This window comes from Gymnogyps californianus, chromosome 20 (assembly GCF_018139145.2).
Source record: "Gymnogyps californianus isolate 813 chromosome 20, ASM1813914v2, whole genome shotgun sequence".
In the NCBI taxonomy this organism is placed as follows: domain Eukaryota; kingdom Metazoa; phylum Chordata; class Aves; order Accipitriformes; family Cathartidae; genus Gymnogyps; species Gymnogyps californianus.
The window spans coordinates 11,771,325-11,795,535 of NC_059490.1; the positions used below are offsets into that span (position 1 = coordinate 11,771,325).

Consider the following 24,211-nt stretch of genomic DNA (forward strand, 5'->3'; position numbering starts at 1 on the left):
AAAATGCAATCTCATAGCAGCTTGTTAAAATAAAGCTGTTTTGCTGTTTTAAAAGACACTTTCAGAGAATGTGGCAAGTTGCCACATTCCAGTTAAGCAATTTCCTATAGTTGACATATTTTATTCTTTTTTTAAAAACACGTGGTTTTCTCAGGCATCTCCCTCCTCCATTTTCACTGCAGGAAGCAAAAAAAACCTCCCCACAACCCAGAAGCCCCCACCCCTGTATTAATATTTATACATTTGAGGTGAGTATTCTTTGGGAAACCGTGGAAGGCCAATGTCTATCAGTGGCATGCTTGTGTGTTTTGATTCATTGTGTAGTGTAAAGATCTTCTGATTGCTAACATCTGATCTCTTAGAAACAAATGTGGGGAATATTTGATATCAAGTATGGTGTAAATAAAAAATATTTTCTTTTAACACTTTTTTCTTTCTAAATGGGTTACATACTTAGAATCTAGTTACAGTGCAGAGCCCAAAGTTTTTATAGCCACATACCTCTTAGTTGCTCTGGAGAAGTGTGTTACTGGTGTGTTACATGCTAGTATAAAAAAAGTGGATGATGGATGAAAGAGGCATACAGCAATAGAGAATCTGCTCCCAGGCGCTGATGTCTGTCCAGCTGTGTGATGGTAAATTATTCTTAGACTTATAACTGTTGGCAGTACAAACATCTTTACAGTTTTAAGTTTTTTTTTATGTTTAATTCACATAAATAGAAGTTTTTATTATGTGAATTTTTTTTTGTCTTTTTCGCCTTTTTATATGGCTCCTCACCTGTTCTCCAAGGATATTCAGATGCATTCCAAGAATCCTCTGCTTTTTGCTGAGAAGTTTCAGTGAAAGTAGTGCTATTAGCAGTAGCTTGGAGCAAACTCCGCTTGGCTCATCATGAGAACAGAACATTGAGCCTTGGCACTGGTGACTGTAACATACATGGCAAACTTGAATTTTTAAGAACTGTCCTTTTTTAGAAATAGTATTTTCCTTCATGGGGGTAGATTTGCCCTTTTTTACTGCAGCAGACCTCAAAAGCAACTCAGTAATAAATCTTTGGGAATCCTGCCCTTACAGATTTCAGCTTGTGACAGAGGAATGAACGGGTAGTTGTTCAACCACGTGCAGCAGCACTGCTGTATCTGATGCTGTGTTACAGTTTGAAGTAGCGAGGCTCACTTAAAACACCATGCTCTTTCTCGCTGAAGTAAGGAGGTAGCAGTAACTGCCTTGCTGAATTCAGTGGGTGGATGCGAAATCAGGTTTTGGCAGGTGCATTTAAAAACTGAGTAACTGATTTAAGAACATCTGCTGAGTAATCAAAAAGGAAGAAGGGCAGGCAAGTCAGTCCTCAAGGTAGTGAGTAACGCTATAGCTTCCTATTTTTGGGTGACTGCTCAGTCCTCTCCCTTTCTCTTATCAATTGAAGAAAATGATTGGCAGTGGCAATGTTGTAGAGGCAAGATTCAACATGCAGGGTTTTTTTGCAGGCAGGCTATGGAAATGGACTCCAGAACATGAAACACTAGGCTGAGGACCAGCTTGGGCAGCCAAACTGCTTGTATTGAGCTACCAAATGCCTGTGTTTTCTAACCTAACCAAGCACAAGGCTCTAATGTCAACTGTACTGTTAGGGTAACAGAGAACATGAACAGGACCTAATCCAGCTTTCTGGGAAATCAGTGAATCTGGGAAATCAGTTTCAGATAACTTCAGTATTCTTTGAATCGGGTCACAGCTGGAAAGCTCATAGTAGTCTGCTGCTCATTATTAGCACTTTCAAGATTATACTGTAAACAATCTAGTTGAATTTATAAATTCCCTTTGCCAAAACGCAAAAGAGAAATAAGACTATGAAGAAAGGATGGAGGTAGAAAGTTTTTTGGTTTAAGACGTTTTGGATTCAGAAGCTGGATACTAAAGAAAGACTGCTGATACTTAGGGAATCCTGCTATTTTGTTCACTCATCACATGATGGCTGAGCAGATGTAAGTTTTGTGTCTGTGGAAATCCTCAGAACAGCTGAGCTTTGGAAGGAGAGCTGATGTGCTCTATTTTCAAACAAGCCGAATATTAGGAAAGCTGTATGTGGGCACTGACTGTGTGCCTACGAGATAGGTAAGAAATTCTCTGCAGCACTGCTGGATCCCTCAAACATATGTAGGCCTTCACTGTATTTCTGGCTTTGTCACTCTGGAGCAGTGCTGTAGGAAGAATTACTCCCAGCAGTATTTTCTATCACACCTAGCAGGAGATGTAGTAGAGTACCAATGGTGTTTAGAGTCTTCCATTGTACAGGTGTGGCATTTCAGTTTTCATTGTGGGGAAGCTAGTATTTTCAGTAATGCCTAACTTATTCATGTCCCTTTTGGAAAGATCAAGATTAAATACTGTAAATGAAAGGAGTCTGAAAAAAAATATGGGTGATCTGTGTATAACGATGAAGAGTTGTTTGGCTGCAGTGAAAAATCTCAAAGCTTAAGGAATGAATTTGTATCCAGCACTCAGAACTGTCAGTTCGCAGGCAGAAAAATACAACATAGAATCCCTTTGTCTTTCCCCTGCTCCTTAGGAGGGGAGTATTTCCATTACAAAATAGCATACAAGCTTGTTACAATGGCTTTTTATTTTCTCATAAGCAGTCATGTTTTTTTCTCGTTTCTGGTCGCTGTCACTCAGTGGAGTCCCTCCTCTGATGCAGTCATCTGAGCAGGAGATTGAGTAGAAATCCTGAACCCCAGAGGCTGCTGAACTTACTCTCCAGTGGATAATCAGAGGAGATACTTTAAGACAAAAAGGATCTAACTAAGCACATGTAATGCAAAAGGGGTGATGAAGACGTATTTTGAAGAGTGTTTCCTAAGGAGACTGTATAGCATGAAAAGTGAAAGATGTAAAAAAATCGCAAAGCTCAGCAGATAAATGGAATGGAGGCGAACAAGTGTATAAATCACTTTGTAGAAATGTTTCTACAAGCTGATGCTCTGGGATTGTTTTCTGAATCTTAGAGTGATCAGGAGTTCTGGGTGGAAGTGATGGCAAATGTGAGAACTTTCCTGCTCCAAAGACCTTTTTCCAATCCCCAATTTGAGTGAAAATTCAGGTTCAGATTTTTCACAAATTCTGCATAAAATAATTTTTGGACACACATGCAAAATGCTTAAATTCTGATCCTGAACTGGCGTATTTCCTTTCATTATACATTTAATGCAGGAGTGAAGTCTTTTTAAATGCAGGTTTTTATTAGAAAAATATGTTTTGAGAACTTTAATTTGTTTCCATAGAACACTTTGAAAATGAGAAACTTACCTAAATCACTTTCCTGGAAAAGTCTTGGTTTTAACAAACAATTTGTGACAATACACTCCTCTTAAACAAACAAAAACAAAGAAAAAAAAACCAAAAAAGGCCCCCCTCCTTTTCTGACTAGGCACAGAGACAAATGTGCTGTGTGGAGTTTCTGTGGAAGTTCACAAAAGTAATGGATACTGTATCTGGCTTAAAGATGCTAAACTTGGAGCTTGTTGTCTTTGTGCATGTGTGTGATCATTTTTCAAGTGTTGATTAAAATCTTTCCAGGCTGTTGTATGATGCCAAATAGCTGTTGCAATACCGTCTGTTGTATGGCCAATTGTTGCTTATCAGTCTCCTGTGTATTGTTCCTCATACAACTATTACTAGGTCAGCAACTATATTTTCCTCCACTTTCTAAGTGGGCACAACATGGTTTAGATGAAAGTCTCAGAGTCACAAAGAAAAAATGTTCTTTTGTGGGGTAGGAATCTGGATTCAGGTGTCTCCACTGTAAGTACTATATTTGTACTTAAACTAATGATTGAAACCCCATGTGGTTGCCATAGGCAAATGTTAACCAGTAAGATAGAGCCCCAAAGAGATTTTTGGAAAAACAGAATGTGAGCAGTGAGCTATGGCAGCTTTCTCACGCAGTGTCTGTGAAAAGAGAAATGTGACCCCAGTCCTTGCCGAAATAGCTCCATTCTTTCTAGCGGAAAGCTAATAATTTGGAGCATTTCACAGAATAAGGTTTCTTAGCTAAGATTTCCCAGGGTGCAGAGACATAATGTCTTCAGCTCTAAGACCTGCAACCTGCTCCTACATAGACTTAAACTTTTTCTGTATAAACCTCTTCCCCAAAGTCCAGCCCAGCAGCAGTTTGGGGAAGTGTGTGTGTGTCAGAGGGAGGAGGGGAAGGTGGAACTCTTGAAGTGCTCAAACAATTGAGTCAAACAAGCAGAGGATTTGATTTTGTTGTGTTTTGTTTCCTTCCCTTGGTCTGCTAATAAGTCCAAGTGCTGCAGAGAACAAGCTGCTAATCTGTCTCATTTCCCAGCCAGTACCTGGGGGAATGGAAGAGACAGGAGGTTTGTTGAATGTATTTTATTTTATTGAGGCTACAGAAATAGAAATGTGTAAGACGAAAGGGAGATGGTTGGGAAGGCAAGGGGAAGAGAAATGTGAAAAAAACCTTTGGGATTAGGGACAGCATCCTGGGCAGTAAACTCCTTCATTAAAGGAGCTCAGTTCCTTCAGAGACCTCTCAGTTCCTTCAGACAGAATACTGGGAGCTTTCAGGCTAGACATGCAAGGTATTGCCCCTTGGTCCCTCACTGTCTCTGAGAGCTGTGGGTGCTCAGTACCTTGCAGGATGAGGCTTGCAATGAAGAGGAAAGGGACGTGCAGGAATATGACGGGGACCTAGAATTAGTCATTCCCTTCCTGACCTTGCTAAAGGAAATGTCTGGCTTTATATTTTTTGCTGTAAATTCTACTTCTTTATTTGTGCTGCAAGTTTACACATGCACAGGTTGTTGGTTTCTTTATTCCTGCCTCCCCTACCATACAATCAAATATACTTGAGAGTTCTTTTACAGATGTGTGCGAATGATTAGTGCAATCATAAAAATGATGGAGGATATTATCTTTAAAGGCACTTTAAGTTTTGAATTTTACAGAGACATCCATGAGTTGTAACACAAGCGCTATCCCCAAAACATGGCCTGGTGTTTCCTCTCCAGATTATGAACCTTTTGTAATCTTTCTCCCTGCCACTTGCTGCTTTCTGGCTGCAGTCATTGTAAAACCGGCAGGGGATGTGGGGTAGTTGTTTTTGTTGTGGGAGGAGAGATACAATGGATTTTGCCAAGACACTGAACAATTATAGTTATAGGGAGAAGCATAGTATTAGTGTTATCTTTGGGCTGCATTCACCTCTGTATAACTTTACGGGCTACAGCAGATAAGTTGGACAAGTAATTGTTTACCTGCAATACTTTGAGAAGCCTGTGTTGTATTAGGATGTGAGCACCTCATAAACTCCTCCCTTTTCCCCAGCTTGGTTAAGTAGCGTAGCACTGTGTATGCTCTAACAAACCAGGAACTGAGCCTTGAAGACTGTAAGATGCAGAACCATCAAAGTATGTAAGCTCCTAACTTGCTATTGAAGTCTGCAGGGGATCTGGCCTGCAGTGGTTTGCTTAGGAGCGTGCAAGAAATATGAAGGAGGGGAAGGATCTGAGCCTAGGTTTCCGCAACTGTCAGGGAGATGGAATTCTTTGATTTCTTGAGGCTCTCCAGATTTCTTTCAGTGCTGTTACAGTGCAGGCCGGTGTCTTGGCCAATGTAGAATCCCTGGAAGGGGTCTCAGGAGATCCTTTTCGCTGTCTTGCCAAAGGCATGAGTAGCTCTGCTTAGTCCATTTCTGACAGATGCTTGTTAACTTATTGTTAAAGACCTTGGTTGAGGGCCAAGACTGTGTTGAACTAGGCTTTGTGAAGCCTTAGCTGTTGAGGACCACGTTCCGACTGATGGTGATACCCTTCCAGATGGTCACCCAGTTTGTTTGAGCTGTTTGAGATTTGGCTGCATGTGAACAGATACAGGACCTGGGGACCCTGTGGAAGGAATCAAATGAGTGAGAACAGGAGGTGTGCTGTGCTTGGACAGAAGTATTCTTCACAGCAGGGTAAATCCATAAGCTTGCTAAATGGCACATGTGCTAATTTCATGAGTGGATGGGAAACCTTAACAGGTCTTTAGGCCCGTTTGGAGTAGTGATATCCTTCAGTATACTCTTTGTGCAAGAGGAAGTATTAGTCTTCCTGCGCTCCATATGGAAATACAGTTAAGCCTAATGAAGCAAGGCTGAGCTAAAGAAGCTAGATGGGTGCTGGAGAGAAGTCTGAGCTGAGAGGAGGTTGAGCTGCAGATCTGATGTGGCAGCAGCAGGGTTGTGCTCCGTAAATGATAAGTACAGTTCTTAGTCTTGCAGCGCACTCTCAACCATTCTGCTGCAGTTGCATGTCCTCAGGTTTTAAAGGAAGGGGGAGGGCTTTCATTTTTAGTGTTCAGTGGGTGTGAAATCTTAACAGTCCTTACGCAGAGGACTGTTCCTGTAGCTGCATTAGGCTTGGGTGCCTCCCTAGGATGAAATCTTTGAAGAGAGTCATGTTATCAAGGCACAGGGAACCACTTGATTGTGCAGTTTCTTCCTCCCACTCTTAGCTGGGGAGGCCTCAACTGGGTGTTCACAGCTCTCAGTCACTGGGATTGGGGGGGAAAAGAAAAAAAAAAAAAGGAGGGGAGAGAAGAGGGGTGGTATGTGGCCTCCAAGTGACCCAGAAATGATGCTGTCTGCATCATCTGACAAAGCAGAAATAACATATTGTAGTGTTTGGGCAGTGGCTATTGTGCCAGCCTCAAGCATGACTGAAGGTTTAAAGGAAAATCCATCCATCTGGTGTTCCATCTCTCCCTATCCCTCTACCTCTCTGTGCTTTTATTTACTAATTTCTCTTAAGGCTTGCTTTTTCCCCCCGCCCCGTCCCCCGGAGCATACCTTGTCTGTACACTTTTCTCCTGGCTTTTGCTGGGTCCTGTTTTGCAGGGTTTGTTTAGCAATGCATTGAGAAACTATTTCCTTTTCTTTTATAAGCAAAACCAAAAGTCCTTAAGTCAGCCCAGACACCCAGGTTCTGCAGAAGCAGCGGGCTGTCAGTTGTTTCTGTGTGGAGGCTGCTGCAAGTAAGGCTGGCACGGAAACTCCATGCATAGACCCTCAGCCGATGTGAGCTAGCACAGCTCCCTCACTGTGGCATGGTGCATGCAACCTGTAGAGTGGTACCCCCAGAGTGCAGCTGTCACTCAGAGTGCTTGTCCCCATCCGTGTCATCGTTCTGACTTCCTCTGCTTTTTAGAAGCTCCATTGCAGTCAATACTGCCAGGATCTAGTGGTTAGATCAGAGGACTGAAAGTTAGGTCTTTCGTGACCTGTTTTTAGAACTGCTCCTTCGCTTTGTGCAAATTATTTTTAATCCTTCTTCCTCTTTCTTATTTTTAATAAGGTGCTACCACATGGGGTCTTGTGAGTATGTTAATGTTCGTAAGTTGTTTTTGGCATTCAAAACAGCGGCACTGTTCTACAAGCTGTCTTTTTCAAAGGGGACTGTGCCTGTGGTCCAGCATAGCAGTAACCTAGGTGCCTGGTGCTTTGATTGCACTTGTGTAATCAATGGAGAAGTGAATAAGAAACAGACCCAAGGAAGTGAGTACTCTTGCTACGGTTTTAGCAGAGCTAGAACTAGAAGCCAGGCCTCGCATCTCGGACAGGAGTCCTGCTCACTCTGCCACACTTCCTTGCTGAATGAGTCGGCTGGGTTCAAGTAAGAGAGTGTGAATTCCACAGACTGCAAGTCAGTGTCTGACATGTATGCGAGCTCCTTTTCTCAGATACCATCTCAAATAAACAAATGAATCTGCTGCCAGATATTTCTTTGTAATGTTTTATCTGCTAGCTTGGCCTTACTCATATATGGCTGGTGAAGATACATGTCAAAATATCATCCTTTAGTGGATTCAGTTCTGTTTTTGAGGGCAAAGCCATGTGGGTGAGAAATTGAGTGACCTCATTTTTTAGGATACAAATAATTCCTTGAAATGTTTTTTGCATCTTTTCTTCTTATTTTGGGTTGTGCATTTTGCTCTTGTGCAGCTCTTGTGCTTGCCTTGAAACAAGCTGTTCGAATTCCATGCTGAATTCAAGGTAGCTTTGAAGTTTGTGAGATTATAAGACTCTCCAGCTGAATCCTGCATCATCTGAGTGTTCCTAATGAAAGCACAGATGGGAAGGATGGTTTTCTGTGTGGTCGAACGGAATGTTCTATGAACAGGTTTGGATGAGTTTTCACTACAAAATGAGCATATGTCATGTTAAAAGGGTACAGACCCACTCTCTCCATTTCACCAGACGGATTTGGTTTTAAACCAGTCAAAAACAGGCATTGATTTAGTTCTCCCTATACTAGAAAGGGAACAGTCCACATTGTTACAAGGTATCTTTATACCTATATGCACAACAAGCTAGTTCTCTGTTCTGAGACTTTAGTTAATGCTTGGTGATGCTTTGATCAGATGATGATGATAATTCACATAGCCGGGGGGCATTGAAATGAGTCAGCTGCTTAAAGCTTAAGTTCACAAAAGGAACAGCTCAGTGTTGGGTTGTGTGGTGTACAGGAGTTGCAAAGACAGTTGATTTGTTGTTAGTTGAAGGGTATTGCAGACCGTTACTTTGAATCAGAACTGTTTAGGATGGTTGAACAGCAGGCCTTCTAGGCACACATGAAGTGGCTTGTCCTGTGTCTGCAGATCCCTGGCAGAGCTGAGACTAGAAGCTACGTCTTGTGATCCTCCATCCATCTGCTCCTGGCTCCATGCGCAGTCTGCAGGACAGACCAGGAAAACCTCAGCACTATTTCTGCGTAATGATTCTTTGGCCTGATTCTTGTCTCCTCTGGTCGGGCACTTTGTCCTGGTGTATTTCTTTGGGTCTCCTCTGGCCCCCGGTAAGTGTTCAGGCTCAAGAGCACTCTGATCACAAACTGTGATTGCCTTGATTACTGTATACCAGGGAAGGTTCTGCTCTGGACACGCTTAGCATTGCTGCATTTCAGTTTTAGCTGGAGAAACCAACCAGCACTTCTACTACTTTGGCATTTGCTACTTTCCACCAATTCGGTATTCCCGCCCTGTTACTGTGGTATCCAGGTGACTTATTAGCTCTGTTGTGATCATCTTTCCAAAACCCATGAAAGAAGGTCTGCTCTTATGGCCGTTTCAAAGATGGGAATCTGAGACAGAGCGGGTAGTAACAACCGTATCTCAGAAGTGCCAAACAGTTACCCTCATTGCTGGGCTGTACTTAGGAGCGAGCTGCTCTGTGTGCCTCGCATTGGCGAGGTCAGGAAGATGTTTTCATTGTGCTGGCCATCTGCACAGGGGCTTTCTGAGCTCTTTTTCAGATCACAGGCTCTTCCCCAGCTCTCGGCTTTCGTACCTCAAAGCGAGCAGCCTTGCATACAGAATAGCTTCCTGTATAAAAATGAAATACTAGTTCTTTCCTTTGCATGGATCAACTCAATTGCACCTTTTTTCTTTAACCCAGATGACTTTGAAAAAAGTGTCCTGAAGTACACTCACTTTGCTGCTGGTCTCCGAATGGTTGTTGAGATCTTTATCAGTTTCTCACATGGTTGCAGAGCATGACTTCAGACACAAATTTGGCAAGACAGATTCTGACCTTTTTATGTTCTCTTCAGTGCTCAGGTTGCTCAAGATTTTTTTTGGTCTGACTTAGGGTTTGTCTATATAATGGCACTGGGGAAGATAGATAAGAGTCAGCTAAAGGTGTGAAGTGAATCCACTTTCACTGGATGCCTTAATGACTCATCTTACTTTTCCTAGTGTCCTATGCAGATAAACTCTTGAGTTCAGAAGTTTTGTCTTCTGGTTCAGGAGGTAGAAATGCAGAACCTCCCTCACTGTATGAGATACTGATCCAGCTAGTGCAGTGTCCTGCTACAGCAGTAGCTATTTTCTGATGCTTCAGAGAGTGCACCCTTGCCCTCTGGGTCCTGTTCTTGGCAGGAGGTTAATAGAGGAGTTCCTTCCTGATTAATTCCTGTCTGAAGGAAGACAGATGATTTGCATTTCTCTTAGCCACATGTAAGAGCTAGGTCATACATTGATCTGATCCTTTTAAAACTTCAGCCACCGGCTTGTTAAATTGCAAGGCAGTAAGTGGTTGTAGGCTTGGAAGTATTGGTGTAAGCTCATATTTATTGTCTTTTCAAGTGCTGCCAGTGTCCATGAGATTTCATCTCCTGGGACAGGAGAAATATGATCTGCTTTTGAACATGTGCTTGATTGTTGATTAAATAATGACAATTGTTTGTTCTGGGTATTGCAAAAACCCCTCTTCTAAACATTGCATATGTTTCAAGTCATCAAGAAAAGTTGTAGGCATCAGTGAGCAGAACATTATAAGTTTTGTGAAAGTGTGAAAACATGGCATTTGGTTGTGAAATGTACGACTGAATCAAACTTGGTCTCAAACTGGTGATATTCTGGAGAAGTCTCGGCTGGCACTTTGGTATAGCAGAGTCCCTATCAGAGTCCCTCTGGCTGTCCTCAGGTTGTTTAATGTATAATTTCCATTCTGCGCCTCAGTTTCCCTTTTTGTGAATTGAAAAGAATTATTCTCGCTGCATTTATAGGGTATTCCAAGATATGTCAATTAAAAGCATGAGAATAAGATAGGGAAGACTTCAGAAAAATGCACTCTTCTATCCTCTGCTCTTTTCTCCCTTTTTATTTGGATCAATTGCATTGAATTCAGACTGACTGGTTTTTGGCCAAGTGCGAAAGCTGCAGTAGGTTTAACGTGCTTGCCTTTTAATGACTTCTGGAATAAGATGCCACTTTTCTAAACATGAATAAAACATAATTGACAAGAAGCTGAGAGACAGTTTACCCCCAAATGCATGAAACTTAATTTCTCTGGTTTAGGGACCATAACTATTACCATTTTCTGACAAATTAAGTTAGAATGTGATTTCTGATCAATTAACCAGAGGTCAGAAATATTTGGGCTGCAGTTTGAATACTGAATTCTTCCAACTCATCCTTGCAATATCTTCTTGCTTGCCAAGGACTCCTGAATTTTGCACCCTGATGTCAGTGAACTAGTTTTACAGATGCCATTGCTTTCTTGTGCCATGTCTGCAGAAGTGCAACTGAAGAACTTGTGGGTGTTTGGGTTTTATTCATTGTCGTTTAAACTCCCAACTGTTGGCTTGAGGTCATGTATACGGGCAAACTTGTATCTCAAGAGATCTGCTGTTTATTTTGTATAAATAAATAAAAAAATACAAGCTTGGCAGTTTTTTCCTAAACATCTTGGGCCTGATTCTCACATATGCTGTAAAGGGATATTCATTTAAAAAGTGCTGTAAGGAGGAGATAAACGTGCATCCAGGAGCATACCTTGCAGCATGGGCAGTTCTTAGAGCAAACAAGAAGTAGGTGTCCTGGCCATCAGCTACACCAGACAGAGAGAAGGAGGACTCTACTGGAGCACACCCTGTAAACAGCGATTTACTCCAGCTGCTCCATATCCTGTCTCTGTTCTTGTTCTTTCCCATCTCTGTGGGTTTAAGGCAGTTGGAGTATCGCCGCTTCTGTTGCGGGGTTTGCCATTTGTGATGAGTAGGATGTGCCGTTTGGCAAGCAGGCAGTGAATAGCTTACTCTTGGCTTTATCTCTTTGTCTAGTTTGTGGTTGGAGACCTGCATGTTGTTTGTGGGTTTTTATGTGCGTCACTGAACCCAGAAGTTTTATTATATTCTCAGAAAAGGGTTTTGCAACAGCTCAGCTATTAAAGCCAAACCATGTAGTTTAGTTAAAAGTCTGGGCAGGAAATAACAAAATTAAATTCATCCTAGGGGAGAAGTGTGGTGCATGTAGGGTGGGAAGAGAATGCAAATATACTATTTATAGGACTGGGAGAAAACAAATTTGGACTTGAAGAGTAAATGCAAAGGAGTTATCATGGGAAAACCAGACTTGGCGATCTAAGATACTCAGATCTGTGCTGTCAGACTGCTTTTCCATTTTTGAGAATTATATTTTTGTTATATCCTAACGAAGAAGAGAAGTTTGACATTGAAATCTGTGCTGCATAGAATACCTTCTAGCAATATCCTTTTAGGACTGTATGCTATGGATGAGACTTGTCAAGTGAAAATATTTGAACCTGTGTGTATTGGGTTTGCGTGGCAAGGTTTTGGTGGGGGGGGGGGGGCTACAGGGGTGGCTTCTGTGAGAAGCTGCTAGAAGCTTCCCCTATGTCCGATAAAGTTAATGCCAGCGGGTTCCAAGACGGACCCGCTGCTGGCCAAGGCCGAGCCAATCAGCAACAGTGGTAGCACCTCTGTGATAACATATTTAAGAAAGGGAAAAGAAGTTACAGGGGAGTTGCAGTTGCAGCCAGAGAGAGAGGAGTGAGAAGATGTGAGAGAAACAACTCCGCAGACACCCAGGTCAGTGAAGAAGGAGGGGGAGGAGGTGCTCCAGGCGCCGGAGCAGAGATTCCCCTGCAGCCCGTGGGGAAGACCATGGTGAGGCAGGCTGTCCCCCTGCAGCCCATGGAGGTCCACGGTGGAGCAGATATCCACCTGCAGCCCATGGAGGACCCCACGCCGGAGCAGGGGGATGCCCGAAGGAGGCTGTGGCCCTGTGGGAAGCCTGCGCTGGAGCAGGCTCCTGGCAGGACCTGCGGACCCGTGGCCCCATGGAGAGAGGAGTCCACGCTGAAGCAGGTTTGCTGGCAGGACTTGTGACCCCGCAGGGGATCCGCGCTGGAGCAGTCTGTTCTTGAAGGACTGCACCCCATGGATGGGACCCATGTTGGAGCAGTTCGTGAAAAACTGTAGCCCATGGGAAGGACTCACATTGGAGAAGTTCGTGAAGGACTGTCTCCCGTGGGAGGGACCCCACGCTGGAGCAGGGGAAGAGTGTGAGCAGTCCTCCCCCTGAGGAGGAAGGAGCGGCAGAGACAACGTGTGATGAACTGACCCAAACCCCCATTCCCCGTCCCCTTGTGCCGCTGGAGGGGAGGAGGTAGAGAAAATCGGGAGTAAAGTTAAGCCTGGGAAGAAGGCAGGGGTGGGGGGAAGGTGTTTTAAGATTTGGTTTTATTTCTCATTATCCTGCTCTAATTTGACTAGCAATAAATTAAACTAATTTTTCCCCAAGTCGAGTCTGTTTTGCCCGTGACGGTAATTGGTGAGTGATCTCCCTGTCCTTATCTCGACCCATGAGCCTTTCGTTTTATTTTCTCTCCCCCTGTCCAGTTGAGGAGGGGGAGTGATAGAGTGGCTTTGGTGGGCACCTGGCATCTAGCCAGGGTCAACCCACCACACTGTGTTTTTTTTAAGCAGTACGAAAATAGTTGAAGACAGTGCCTGCTCCAGGGAGTTTATGCAATACAAGCAGGCAGAGCCACATGCAGGATGGAAGAGGAGACAGATTATTTAATTTGCTCACGGTCAGCCAGCAGGTCAGTGGCAGAGCTAGGAGTGGAGTCCAGCTCCCGGAAGCCGAGGTCCATTCTCTTACTTATTAAATGTGAAGCTTCTGGTGCTACATTGAAGTTGGTGAAGAGAGCATTTATGGGGAATGCAAGAATAGCGACTGTACCTCAAGAATATCCTTCCTCAAAGCAGCATGCTGTCCTCGTGATACTGCAGATTGTAATAGGATAATGTGGGGCATACATTTTTTGTATAATTTCTTTTACTTAATTTGTGATTTTTCATTTATAAATAGATGCTAAATCCTTCTTGCCTTCCACTGTGGTTTTTGGAACAGATTCCCACACCTTTTCTTGCCACTGTCAGTGCTTGCAGTTCCCCGCTTTATACTCGGTCATGTGCTACTTTTAAGGCATTTGCATATAATTAGTGTTACATACAGCTAAGCGTGGAGCTCTAGCTTTAGAGAGTATGCTGATATCTCATCCTTCTTCCGGGAAAATAAATCTTGCCTGATGGGAGGTCCTACACTAAAGTAACAGATTACAATCAGCCTGAGGAGCCGAGCTGCTACTTTTACACATAAGCCTGTCACGGCTGGCTGTACCAGTTTCAAAATCACTGTGCAATCTTGCTTCTTTCCCTAGCTGCTCAGCAACCTTGAGGTATGCCCAGGAATGGGGAAGGAGTGAGGTGAGCTGGGGGAAGAAGCAGTAACATACCACAGTACCCTGGGAATTCTACATACCGCGGCTTACAAATGCGCAGCTGACTTGTTTGCCTTTGGCTGGATTTTGTGGTTGCAGTTTGTATATCAAAGTACATATTGTCATTGAACCTTGCTTGGAATGGCCTCCAGAAAAAGAGAAGGCTTGGGTGATTTCTGTCTTCCTTCTCCTTTCCATGATATACCTATTGCACAGCTGGGAAGGTATTTTTCATTTATGTAGGCTGACTTCTGGCATATTGGGGGCTATTGAGTAGTCCTCAAACTTCCTGACACCTCTTCTTTCTGCCTCTTATGAGGGGACCTTCCCCTTCTATTCATACCAGTTCTTTGTTGCTCCTATTGCCTCCATTCCCAATCTGTGTTCTTGGTTAACCTCACTTCTAGCCCAGATCTGCTCTTCTTTGAGACAAAAGGGCAAATGTGCTCCCCTCACTTCTCCTGTTAGGGCTTTGACTATCCTGTTCCTGTCTTTACCCGCAGCAAAGTCCCTCTTCCTCACTAATCTTTTCCTCCCTAATGTCTTTTGAGGGAAAAAGTCAGGATGCAAACATGATACATTTGGAGGCAATAAGAACAGAACCAAGTATCTTGAGTGGAATGAAACCCTAATGATGAGAATGTAGGCCTTTCCTGTTAAAAAAGGAGTTTTAGGACAGACAGGCGAAAGTCACAGTCAAGATCCATGATAGCGTTCAATCTAAACTGTGGAACAATTGCTTTAACTGTAGGAGACAGTATTTCCAGCTCATCCCTCTAATCTGGGAGTTACCCCCCAGCTGTGCGCAGACTTATTGGAATGGCTAGGTAGATCTGCAGAGTCACACTGCATCTAATGTGGGCCAGCTGGCCGAGCCATGAGGTGGGGAAAAAGCACAATGAGAAGCAGAAGAAAATTAAACCAAGCACTTAGCAGGAAGATACTTGGAACAGCATCTCCAAGCTCATTTCTGACCTGACTGTGAACAGGAGAGCTCACTGGATAGGCTGGGAAAATACATATGACAGTGAGAAAGCAGGTCATGACTAAGCCAGCCAGTGACATCCTATGTGCCCCTTGCCTGTGCTCAGTTAACTCTGAAGGAACAGAGCACACATACTCCAGAGACATCTTAATTGGGGGTGTGTGCAACTGAAGGTGCAACTGCGTAGGAGAGTACAGCTGACACCAAGTTTAAGAGTACGGGTACAGGCAGAACAAGCTGCAGCAGTATTTAAAAGTCAGATAGTCACACTAGCATATGGCACTATGCTGAGGGAGCGAGCTGACTTGCCTCTAATTGGCGCAGAGTACAGGCACAGGCACGTGGCTGTCGGTGGTGCCCAGGCCTCTGCTGAGCCCGTGGCCAGCCCGGTTGGAGCCCGGCTGGCTTCGGCAGAACCATGGCTGCCTGGAGGGGCCTGCCCTGCTCTGCTCTGCAGCATGGGGTCTGGCTAGAGAAAGCAAAGGGTGGAAAAAAGGAAGTGCTATCATCCCCTTTTATAGAAAGAGGTACTGAGACTGAGAACGATTGAGTGGGATTTCCAAGGTAATTTCTTTTAGTTCTCATGCTCCAAAGCCATGTTAGGAAGTTATGGTTAAAAGGTTCCTCTGGTTTCAGCTGGGTGGTCAGAGTGTAAATGCAAAGGGATGGCTGAGTGTTCTAGGACATGGCAGTCATTTTATTGCACAACTGCCTCTCCTAAGAGTGGCACTGCTTTGCATTTCTGTATTCATTGCATGAAGAGTTTGAATCACTTTTGTATTAACCCGCTTTTTGATAAATCTCAAACTTCATGGCTCTGCTGTGTGAATTCAGAAGTGTGTGGGCAGAGACAAACTTGTAGTTACACCTGATAGTTGTAAGGAGTCGGCTTGCTCATAAAACAAAGCCCTCAGCTAACTTTACAGGAAAGCACAAGCTAGAAATGCCTTTGCAACAGCTGCTGGCTTTCTTCATTACACAGAACTGGTGGTTCTGCTGCTAGAATGCAGCCCAGCTCCAAGCAACATCCAGTGTAGTGTTCTGGTTGTGGGCTGCTGCTGCCACTTGGCTTCCACTGACTTCAGCTGCAGCTACGTGCAAGTGATCTATATGCTTCTTCCATTCATGTGGAAACAGCTTAGTTTTGAAGTTGCAGCCGCAAAGATCCAGCTGGATGTGCTGGACTCCAACACTGAGGTGGGGTCACTTCAGGCAAATGTTGCTGCAAGCTGTTGCCATCCCAAGGATGGCCTTCAGGGCTTTTCCTACTCTTGACTACCAGTCTGGCCATATGCAAAAACGGAGGCCCACAATGCCTTGAGTCCCAAGAAATTGTGACTGTAGCTAGAAACATGGTCTCATCAGTCATTTTTAAATAATAGTATTAGGAATGTAATAATGTAGCAGAGTGTAGTTCCCCTGTGCAAGTAGAGGTCCTCCTGCTCAGTGCTTGTTTATGGTTAACTGTGTTTCTGTGCACGTTCTGTTGTTATCCCCTGCAGAGCCTTGCTAATTTAACAGGGCTGTGTGTAAGAGCACATGGATCAACCTCATGATTATGCGTTTGCAGGACTGGGTCACAGTAAACAAGATGAGGAGAAAGAATTTCCCCCTTTCAACAAAACAAGTGATTCCCATATACTGTCAAGGAAGAATTTGCATTTGTTCTAGGACAGTTATTACAAAGTAGCTTTCCCAAACTGATGAGCAGGTCAAAAGCATTATGCTCCATATGGCGGTTGTTCAGTTGAGATCAAACGCAGTATCTATTTTCCCTGTAATATCTGACATATCCTTTATCTGGGAAAGAGGAGATGATCTAATTCTCTTTCCCATGTATAACTGAAATTGTGCATACAAGTCATGTATAGCATCATTCAGATAACATAGACCAAAAATATTTTGAACAGAAACTTAAGAGGAGAGATATGATAGTGGTCAAAGAATCCATGTTTGTTTTTTCCTTTACATTTGTAGTCTGATCTTGTCCCAAATGCTAAAATTTGTTGACTAAGAACATGTTTTAGTTTATAAGTCATGGATCAACTAACTTGCTTGAGGCATTGTTTTGTTAGGAAGGTTTTGAAGCTTAAGTCTGTCCCATGGGAATGTGCAACATAGTGAGAAATCTTTTGAGAATATTTTCTTTTTGATAAGCAAACATAAGGCACAAATAATATTCGTTCTTACCGTTTTATTTTTCTGTGCCTAAAGTGAAGGTTTCTGTGTAGTGCATTTGGCATGAGATGGTCAGGTGATAAAAGCTTTGGAATAAAGCTTTAGAATAGAATAGACAATGTACAATCATCTAGTCCAACTGCCTGAATTTTTGTTCTTTTAAGATCATTGTTTTTAATGTTGATTTTGTAATAGAAATGCCTATCAGATAACGGGCCTCAGAGTCTTTGGGTACTTTGGCTATTCCTGCCTCACTGATCTTCTAGCCCAAATGAAGGCCAGATGTAAGAGCAGCTTCTTGCAGGCCGCTTTGTTATACTTGCGTATAACAAACATACAGGACCAATGGATGAGCGGGCAGATAGTCCTGCAGGTTAGACTAGCAATACCCACAGGATCCAGGATGAGGTTGCATGTACATGTGGAGTGCCTTTAAACTGAATGCAATTAATTGTTTCAAGTGGTTTGGATGCCCTTTCATATTTTGGCATGACACCCCACCTCTGCACAGAACTTTTGTTGGTATGGGTTTAGAGAAGAGTCCTGCAGGGATGGGCCCTGCACGGTCCTGCCTTCTGCTGAAATGTTGAAGAGTAAAGATGCTTGATATGAGGGAAATGCTTCTCTGTATGAATTTCCCTGAGCGCTTGTAAGAGTATGTCATTTTTATATCACGAAAGAGCCCCACTCGCAAACCAGCATCCCCTTTGGCTGCAATGTACAAACATTGCCCAGGAAGATGACAACATATCCCAAGGAACTTAACTGTTTACTTTCTGGATCCCAACAGGTGAAGCTGATTGACTACATCCACAGACAACGGCAGTGTAAGCTGAGTGTGCCCCTGAATGACAGGACAGCAGAGCTCAACAGCTACCCAAGATTCAATGACTGGTTAGACATTGTCAATGTGAGGAAAGAAGTTGTACAGGTAAGGCGAAGACAACCCTCAGCACAGAACCTTCCCACCCTTTCAAGACATTCCCAGCTGCGTGCTGGGTTTAAGTTAGTTTCCTGAACTTACTTTCAGGCAAGGTGGGAGGGTGTGGGTACACCGAGGGACCTTTGGTGGAAAGGGTACTTCGTCTCTCCCAGAAGCGGTGATCACCCAGCGGGAGTGCTGAAACGCTCCCTTCCCTTTGTCCTTCTCCCAGAGTTAGTAGGGATCTTCTCATAATAGCATTTGAAGCAACGCCTCACACCTATTGCTCAGTATGAGACAAAGGTCCTGCATTACCAGGACCTCCTCTCTTTCTGCCTGCTAAGTCTGAGAATGATGCCATAACTTAATCACTTACTACTTTTTAGATAATACTGTACCATACTATATTCTGTGTCCAGTACTAGCCAAAAAAAGACCAAGAGTTACAATTTTGTGCATTGACATATCCAACAAATGGACAAAAATGTTGAGTTGTTACAGCCTATTTAGTTCTAAAAGCATACATGCCACAATTATAAATTAGTGAAGATCCAAAAATAGCCAATAGCACTGTGTCCCTCTAAGCTTAGACTAGCAAAAGTGGTCAGAGTTTACGAGTTTGTCCCAGGCTGATGGTTTTGAAACTGTGTAGCCTCACACAGCACTCAGACTACAAAATCAAGTGGACTGCAACCCGGTAATGGGCAGGGGGATTTTGCTCTGGATTTTGACTGAGTGGGAGTCTTTGCTCAGAAACAAGAGAGGTGTTTTCATTTTATACAGCACCCCCGCACACCCCACCCCCCCATGAGTAAAGTCTGTGGTTCAAACTGATACCAAAGAGTATTGCATCAGTGTAAAAGAATGGAATGAATAACTCTCCTGTGGTGGTCTGTGTGGTGGCTGGCATCAGCTGTTCATGCTCACAGACCATGGCTCCTTCTGATCTTTACAGTTTAATTCTTAACATGCAAATCACTGGAAGCCTCTTTATTGCGCAGGATAATCTGACACTTCTGCTGGAATCAGAAATGACCAGATAAGCCAAGGCCCCCAGCTCCTGTCTCTGACAATTTTTTTTTTTTTTGGAAGAGGAGTCTGAAATCCCGGCTGTGTTTAGGTGGTTACTGGGAACTCCAGGACTGCAGGGCACTGACATCAGATTGTTCCCTTGGGTCTGGACTGTGCATGGCTTCCCCATGCTGTTCTGTACTGGGGACACTTCACTTCAGTGTAACATTAATGGCAATATAAGCAGAGCTCAGTCCACTGATGGCTAAACAAAGCAGAAAAGGCTTTTTCCATTCTTTTTCCCATTTTTGGCTCTGCAGGCCAGATCACAGTGTTCTCATTCAGTTTCCTTTGATCCTTACACAAGCAAAAATTTTCTTTGACTTCAGCAGGAATCTGCCTGAGTGAAAAATTCAGCAAATTTTCATGGAAGTTATTCCAGCTTGGTCCTGATGCAACTAAGCAGACTCTGGTGAAATAGGATGAGTTCAGGACCGAGTTGTTCCTTTTATTTACTACTATTTATTTTGAATACGATGCTCGATCTTGCCTTCCAGCCCAGCAAGGTTTTGGGTAGCACAGCTAAAGGTGCAGCAGTGACAATGAGAGAACAGAAAAGCAGCCTGTTGCTGTGGCCAAACTGCCAGGCTCCCAACTATTGTTCGTTTCTAAGGTTACTGGAATTGCCTGAGCCTAAAAGAATGTCTTTGTAGCTCTTTTTTAAATCCTTTGTGATGCTTGCAGAACTGGGGGAAGGGAAGAGGTGGAGGAAGGGGGGGAGGGAGGTGGACAGTTCAAATCTGCCACATCCTGCTAATTCAGGGAGCAAACAGGGTTGAGACTGCCCTTCCGTATATGTGGTCACTAAAAAGGATGAACAAATTCGGTTTTGTATATATGCAAAAACAGCATTTTCCAGCTGTTTATTATTTTCGTTCATGCTCTCTTGCTACCCCCTCCCAAGCAATGGCCAGTGTAGTGAACTATGTTCCTTCTGTTCTCTGGGACAGAAATATAAGAGGTGTACAAAGCATTTAAATTCCTCTGTGATTCCAAGTGTATGGGTTGTTTTTTTTTTTTAAAGTTCTGCATCCATGTCATGCAGCTGCAGACAGCTTCTCTAGCATTTATATTAGCTGGACAGGAGAACTGCAACACCCATTGGGTCATTAAAATTATTTTTGAGTAGGCATGCTGGAACAGGCTGTAATCTGGGGGAAATGGAAATAGCTGGGCTAATAAACTAAGTGCTCTGTTCTTGCAGTGATTTTTTTGTCCTGTTATTTCACTGCTTAGAAAATAGCAAGGCAGCCACTGTTGGTGTTTGTGGCATGGACATCAGCAGACAGTGCAGGGGAGATGTTTGTCTGTGGTGGGTTGTCTTTCAGAAATGTTACAGGTATCATGGGATCATTCCTGCTGTTGCTTAGATTTCATACAGCATGTAAACTGCATTTCAGCTGAATGCTTTCAAAATGGAAATCACTGACAGAAGGAGCTTTAATAGGTTAGTTATTAAGAAATACATAATGGTTTCCCTTAGCTTTATGCACACTGCCTGTGACATAACTGGGGAGAGAAGTGGTTAGGGAGCCTTTAAAGAGATGGCTGAGGAGGTCGGACAATGAAAATGGGGACACTTGAGTCCCGTACCTGGTTCTGTGGCTGGTGTACAAGATACACTGGGGAATGATTTCCCATCTCTAAGATACTGTTAGCTCATTGTAAAACTGAAATAGTCATACTGGGTGGGTTTCCTTCTTAATGCTTCCAAAATGTGCTACAGAGAGAAGGAAAACCCCACGAATGTTGTAATAGTGTATTCATGTTAGGCACATAGCCCCCTCTTCTTGAGACTTTCAGGCTCTAAAACTAGTTGGAGAAGTTGCCAAGTACCTGTAGAATCTTGGAGAACAGCTGCAACAGAGCCCTTCCCTGGCCACCTCTGAGATCTACATAGAAACAGCAGGTACAATGCAGGAGATGCATGCAGGTGGAAGGCTCTCCTGTGGCCCACTGCTTGTCAGGGACAAATCAGGAGAAAGGCCTGAGTTCATGTGGTTCTGCTTTTTTAAATGGTTCTGATTCCCTTTGCATTTCTAGTGTTGCTGGAGGGAGTATTTCAAGATTGTGCTAATCTGTGACATAACACCTTTGAAAAACAGCCTAATTGCAAGCAGTGTTTTAGCTCAGAGGTTAGAGAAACAATGCTCTTTTTTTCTCTCTCTGTTCCCCTCCCCTCTCTCCCCCCCCAGTCCTCTCCCAAATAAAGCTGCCATGCAGGGAAGCACAGAAGCTCCCAGGCTCTCCTGTCAGAAATAGAGCACCGGCTCTAATTTAGAATATCTGCTGACTCCTCTAGTCCAGAGTGAAGACTATTTTTGCTCAGTGACTTGCTCTAGACATTGTGAAGCTTGAAAGCTCTTGCTGTTATAATTGCTGTCTCGTTGTCGGGCTCCTTTCTTTCTTTGAAAACCTATATTTAAAACAAGAATAATGACTGCTTGTAAAATCCTTTAGTTCTGGAAGAGATTATAGTAATAACAATGCACTGTTTATGGCGTTGGGCAACAGCTAAACCTCCTGTGAACATGGATAACAGTCAGCCGGTCATGCTGCGTAGAGTGAAAGGGCTGTTCTGTGTGGACCTAGCAGACTTGGAGGTAGGTGGTGAATACAAGCTTCGAGTTTGTGATCCTGTTTGCTCTCTCTGAATACACAGTTCTGAGGGGTGAGGAAGCTTTGAACCCCCACCCCAACTTGTGCTATTTCTGTTTCTTTGTTATTGTTCCTCTAATCAGTTGCCAGACAGATTTTTATAATAGAAAAGGTGGCTAGCGTGGAGCAGGCTCTGCTTTGGAGCTGGGCTAATATTGTTCTGTAACTTTCTTTTTAAGTATTTTTCTAGGAAATGCTGGAGCCCTTGTTTTTCGCTAGGAGTCCTAGAGATTGATTAGCACTGTGTACGTGTAGTTTAATACCGAAAATGATGCATAAATGGTTAAATATGGTGGATTGAAACTGGGAAAAGAGATACTTGAACTGAGAACTAGAAAAGGCAGGACAAGGAACCATACAGACAGAAGATATATTTAAGCTATGTAGTGGTCTCCAGTGGGTAAAGTTGCTCTGAAAATGGACCTAGAAAAATATACTGATCTGGGTTGTCCTGCTCCCCCTGAGAGTTGGAGTCAAGAATTGAGGGGGGAGTGGGTGGGAAGGAGGATGTGAACAGAGTGCTGTCCCCACTCTTAGGCTGATGGAAGAAGTCTCTTGCAGAGCTACCAAAAAGAAGAGATTAAAAAAATCTCTATTGGCTTATTTTCTTTAGCACAGAAAAAAATCCTCTCTGCCTTTACTGTTGTTCTTCCCAGAAATGTAACTATTATATTTGTTCCTACATATAACTTGTCACTGTCTTAAAAAGTAGCTTAAGAACATAGTCATCTCCTTATCTTCTGAAACATGCCTGAACCAGCCCTGCTCACCACGTAGCAGGGGTTCCAGTCAATCAAGTTTGGAAAGCTGTTTTTAGAGTAGATAACTGTCATGCACAGGGAGGGATGAATCCTGCCCTAGTGATTGCTGGCTATAAGCAGAACTTGCCGCCAGGGAGACTATGTGGGAGCAGATGAAACCGTGCTGTGGTTGGGTCTGGTTTATGGCTGTTCCATTTGGGGAATGTATTTGACTCCTAATGTATACATTTTTTTGTAGTACCTCCTGTTTGCTTGTGAAACTTGTCTCGTTCCCCATTTAGCATTTATGCCAAAGACCTACTTTCTTTAAGTAGTTGAGAGTGGTTCCTGAGCAAGCCAGGGACAGCGCTTGGCACACTGGGGAGCAGAGCAGGAAAGGCTTGTGCCTTGAGTAGGAATTGTCTGCTAAGAGTCTCCTGCTGCCCCTGTGAAAATCTGTAGAGGATGAGGCATTGGCATAGGGTTGATACTATGAGACCATGGCAGATGGTTATACTTGCATGGACTGTGATCTAGTTTGTAGCAGACCGTACTGATCAATTGTTGGAGGAAAAGTGTGGGGTTTATGTGTGTGCATCCTTACTTTGGTTGGGGGAATAGAAGAGGCAGTTCTGCCTAAGCCTGTCAGGTTTCCACAGCTGTATCCTCTCGTCCTTTTCTGTCAGCATATCTGCATGAACAGACTATGAGGACTTCGGCTGTTTGCTGGGGATTTCCATGGGTCTGGCAGCAGAAGCTCTGACTGGACTGCCAGATAGCAGAGATCCTGAATGTGCTAATTGTGTATGCAAATTAACTCTGTCCTGCAGGCTTCCTGGATCTAAAACTCCATCGCTATGTTCCAGCTGAAGGCCTCTCCCCAGTGTAAACAGCTCTTGGAAAATATTCTCTACTACTGCCAGGGTTCCCTTCCCCTGCCAAGGGGTCCAGGTGCCCCTTGCAGCCTTGTGTGCTGTGAATCGTTCATGGCTTGAGGTCAGCACAAGGCTCACACTACCCCTCAGGATCTGCAGTGAAACGCTGCAACCGCTGCATCTGTCTTCCTACAGAAAAGTAGTAAGTGACAGCAGCTATCCTGCCCACAAAGAGCAAACTGAATGGGAATGCCCTGAGACTGTCAGCTCCTCTCCACCCGGCCTGTTGTGTGAGAGGTGAAACAGCAAAGAGGGAGATGTTATGGGAAACCATTGCCTGTGTATACTCACAGCTTAATGCAAGCTAGAAATTTCATGTGAGATGCTTTCCAGAATGCCCATAAAATCTCCAGAAATTTAATAATATGATTTTTCAGTACCTTCTTCACTGGACACCAGAAAACCAGAGCAAAATAACAACTAGCAGGCACAAGATGTTCTTAAGAGCATCCTTACATGCTTTGCTTAGAGCTATCAGTGGGAATTTAAGCACCTTATGTAATGGGCTTTCTCTTCTAGCATCTGCTGCTTTACAGGAGGATGATTGGTGAGGGAATGTATTGATTTAAGAGGAGGCATTTGGGGCCTTGACAACTGTGCGGCTTTATAGGAAGAGCCACGTCTACT

At 43.6% G+C, this 24,211-nt stretch overlaps 1 protein-coding gene across 1 annotated transcript in view; it reads left to right on the plus strand.

Moving 5' to 3' along the window:
• KSR1 (kinase suppressor of ras 1) overlaps nt 1-24,211 on the plus strand; it is a 76,312-nt gene that overhangs the window by 21,801 nt on the left and 30,300 nt on the right. The window contains 1 exon segment of the mRNA XM_050908938.1: nt 18,049-18,189. Coding sequence (XP_050764895.1) covers nt 18,049-18,189 — 141 coding nt within the window.